Source organism: Chlorella variabilis (genome assembly GCF_000147415.1).
Source record: "Chlorella variabilis unplaced genomic scaffold CHLNCscaffold_26, whole genome shotgun sequence".
Taxonomy (NCBI): Eukaryota; Viridiplantae; Chlorophyta; class Trebouxiophyceae; order Chlorellales; family Chlorellaceae; genus Chlorella; species Chlorella variabilis.
The window spans coordinates 266,882-270,282 of NW_005435062.1; the positions used below are offsets into that span (position 1 = coordinate 266,882).

General features: G+C 55.7%; 1 protein-coding gene across 1 annotated transcript; it reads left to right on the plus strand.

Moving 5' to 3' along the window:
• Window positions 1-352: 352 nt before the first annotated feature.
• CHLNCDRAFT_12211 (hypothetical protein) lies at window positions 353-1,281 on the plus strand (the record flags this gene model as incomplete). Its single annotated transcript, XM_005843813.1, has 2 exons — window positions 353-598; window positions 826-1,281. Coding segments are annotated over 2 exons (702 nt in total), but the record flags the coding sequence as incomplete, so codon positions are not given.
• Window positions 1,282-3,401: the final 2,120 nt, after the last annotated feature.

Sequence of the window (3,401 nt, forward strand, 5' to 3'; positions counted from 1 at the left end):
TGCACCTCTGGCGAGGGATGCCGTTGCTTTTAATCAAAAAGGGCAGCTTGGTCTTTGCAAGAATGATGTCTTCTTGGGTGGCTGCAGGTGCCGCCCGACCGGTGGGATGTGGATATCGGGTGGCTGGGAGAGGGCTCCTTGCCCAAGCGATTTGGTAGCTTTTTGGAGGGAGCCGAACTGTTCGACTACAAGTTCTTTGCTCTTTCCTCGCAAGAGGCATGCTGCTGCCGCTGAGAGCTGCTGTAACCACCGCATCACCCGCTCGATGTGCCCCTCACGCTCGCACATCTCAACCCCCTCCCCTGGTTTCTCCCACAGCATATTGCATATGTTGGCCACTGCCGTGTTGCAGGCCACTGCCATTGATGCCCAGCAGCGGCTGCTGCTGGAGGGCTGCTGGGAGGCGATGGCCCATAGCACACCAGGCAGTGGCGCCGGGGAGGCATGCAACGACGCCAGGGCAGTGGGCGTCATCGTGGGCATCAGCTACAACGAGTACTACCTCAACTCTGCACATCAGGGTATGTCGGCCTACACCGCTACCAGCGGCACGCTTTCAGTGGTGTGCGGACGCATCTCATTCACCCTGGGACTAAAGGTGAGCAGTGCCGCGTAGAGGACGCGAGCATATCGTAAGTGGGGTCCATTGCGCATGCTTACTGGCAACTGACAAGATGCGGTTGCAACGGGCATAACTCCCGCACGCGCTCATGACCCCTCTCGCCCTGCCCGCCCTGTAAATCCCGCGCGTGCTCGTGACCCCTCTCGCCCTGCCCCCCCTTAATGCCAAAAATCAGACTGCCCTGCTTATCCATTGTTTGCCAGGGTCCCAGCGTGAGCATCGACACTGCGTGCTCTTCGTCCCTGGTGGGCGCCCATCTGGCCTGCACATCCTTCATCCCCGGTGGCTGCTACCGCTCACTAGCAGCTGGCGTCAATCTGACCATGCGTGCCGAGACGACCGCTGTGCTCAGCAAGGCAGGCATGCTCGCTAGCGACGGGCGCTGCAAGACGCTTGATGCTGCTGCTGATGGCTACATGCGCGGCGAGGCATGCATAGTGCACCTCTTGGAGGCCCTGGCTGCCTCAGATGGTGTTGCAGGCTCGGTGCTGCTGCCGGCTGCCATCATCGTCGGCACTGCGGTGAACCAGGATGGGCGAAGCAGCAGCTTGACAGCTCCCAACGGGCCCAGCCAGCAAGCTGTAGTGAGGGAAGCGCTGGCGTGCAACAGTGTGGCAGCCTCAGACGTTAGCGTGCTGGAGATGCACGGCACAGGTACCGCTTTGGGCGACCCCATTGAAGTGGGCGCGGCATTTGCTGTGTTTCAGGTGATCTACCTGCAAGACAATCACCTGGCAGAGGCAGGGTACCGTGGTCTTTTAGCTCCCACACAACTTAAGTTTTTTGCAGACTGTTGGCAATCATCCATTGGAACTTCAAGCTGCCAAGTCACGTGTTCTACACACTGAGCCTGCTGCTGGTGCCGTGGGCGTTGCTGCCCTTTCACTGCACTTGGGACAAATGGGCAGGTGTGAGCTGTCAATTTCTTTTTGACTTCATGGATGCTGGCTACCACCAAACACAAATCTATACAACTACTCCATCATGTATTCAGTGATGGATACATATCTCACTGCTATCATCAAAAACAAAGTTGAAGAACAAAACAAACTCGTCACGATCACACCTCATGTTTCACTGCCTGCAGGCATGACATCCTGCACTTGCGCACAGTCAACCCCCACGTGAGCAGTGTGCTTCAGAGCTACGCTCACCAATCAGATACTCGCGGGTGGCTGGCGCGCCGACAAGGCGCCCCCGTGCTTCATAGGTAGGTCGCTGCTGCACAGGCCCGATATGCGTTAGTCGTCACATAGATGGATTGCAAAATGGAACCCGAGTGTTGGGGTACCGGAGCGGGTCCATTCATTGCCTCATTCTTACTGGCCTGACGAGTCCCTTGTTCGCAGCACCCCAGAGATGCATGGCAGTGTAAGCTCCTTCGCATATCAAGGCACCAACTCGCACGCTGTGCTAGGTATGACATGCCCCATGTCTTGTACCGCTCCCCAGACTTGGTCGTGGCAGCACAGGCGACTGTGGTACCAGATCAGCAGTCACCCGCTGCTATCACAGTTCATCCGTGGACAGTCAGGCACAGCCACTGCCACGGCACTAGCAAACATTCGCATGCAGTGCAGTCTGCAGCGGCCGGCTCTTTCCTACCTGTTGCAGCACAGCGTGTGCGGCCAGGCACTGGTGGCCCCCACGGTGCTGTTAGAAATGGCTGCTGCGGCGGGCCAGCTCCTGTGGTCACAAGAAGAGATAAACAATCCAGTGGCACTAACCGCTTTGGTCATCAAGCAACCGGCATTGCTATTGGATGGCACTGTTAATCCCACGTTAAATTGCGACATCAGCCCGGCCAGCGGTGGCATAATAGTCGGCAGCGGGATTCTGCCCAGTGGGGAAGCAGCTGCTCATATTCACGGGCGCCTGCAAGGCATTGACACTGCAGTTACCCGGCTGGAGGTTGACGTTTTGTCAGTTGATGCTTGGTTGCTGGAGTCGCAAGGGGCAAACCGAGCCACCAACCTGCCACCCCACGGCCCAACTGATTTGAATGGGATGGCATCCCTGTTCAATCCAACAGACAGAAAGAGAACCTGGGCGCTGTTTGGTTCAGTCTGTGTTAAAGAGCACCGTAACAGCAGTTGCTGGATCCACCCTGCTGTCGCAGATTCGTCGCTGCAGTTAAATGCCACGGTTGCGTCACAATCACAGATTAGATCAGTGGGTGGAGCAGTGTTGGCAGCGTGCGGGGCATACGCACCCATGCGCCGATTGGCAGCTAGTAGCGCTGCCGTAGGAGCTGCAGTAATGCAGGATGGAGGGAGTAGCAACACATGGCTCCTCAGTTTGAGGCAGCAGCTGTTAGCAACCTTGGGCAATCAATTTAAGGCGCTGAAAGCAGCGGAGACCCCTTCTCCATCGAGTGGCGCTGTATCACCCTGCGGCCTGCCAGCCATTAGTAATGTTTGTAGACCCCCTCCAATTGCCAATCTTGACGGCATTACTCAGCAGCTATCAGAAATTGTTGCACATATTCTAGGTACAGATGGTGTTCCTGCAGATCAACCTTTAATGGACGCAGGACTTGATTCTACGGGTAAGCTGTAAGCTATTTCAAACCTAGTAAAAGTAGTTCAATTGCTTGTTTTGCATCGTTTTCTGTTCCTTAGTACAGTCACTTCTTCTTTTACTTGCTTTGTGTTTAGGGATTGTGGAGCTAACAAATGCTGTCCAAGACGTTTTTCGCATTGATGTGCCTGCCAGCATCACTTTTGATTACCCCACTGTGCTTGCTTTGGCAGACTATATTGCGAGTGAGGGATTAGCA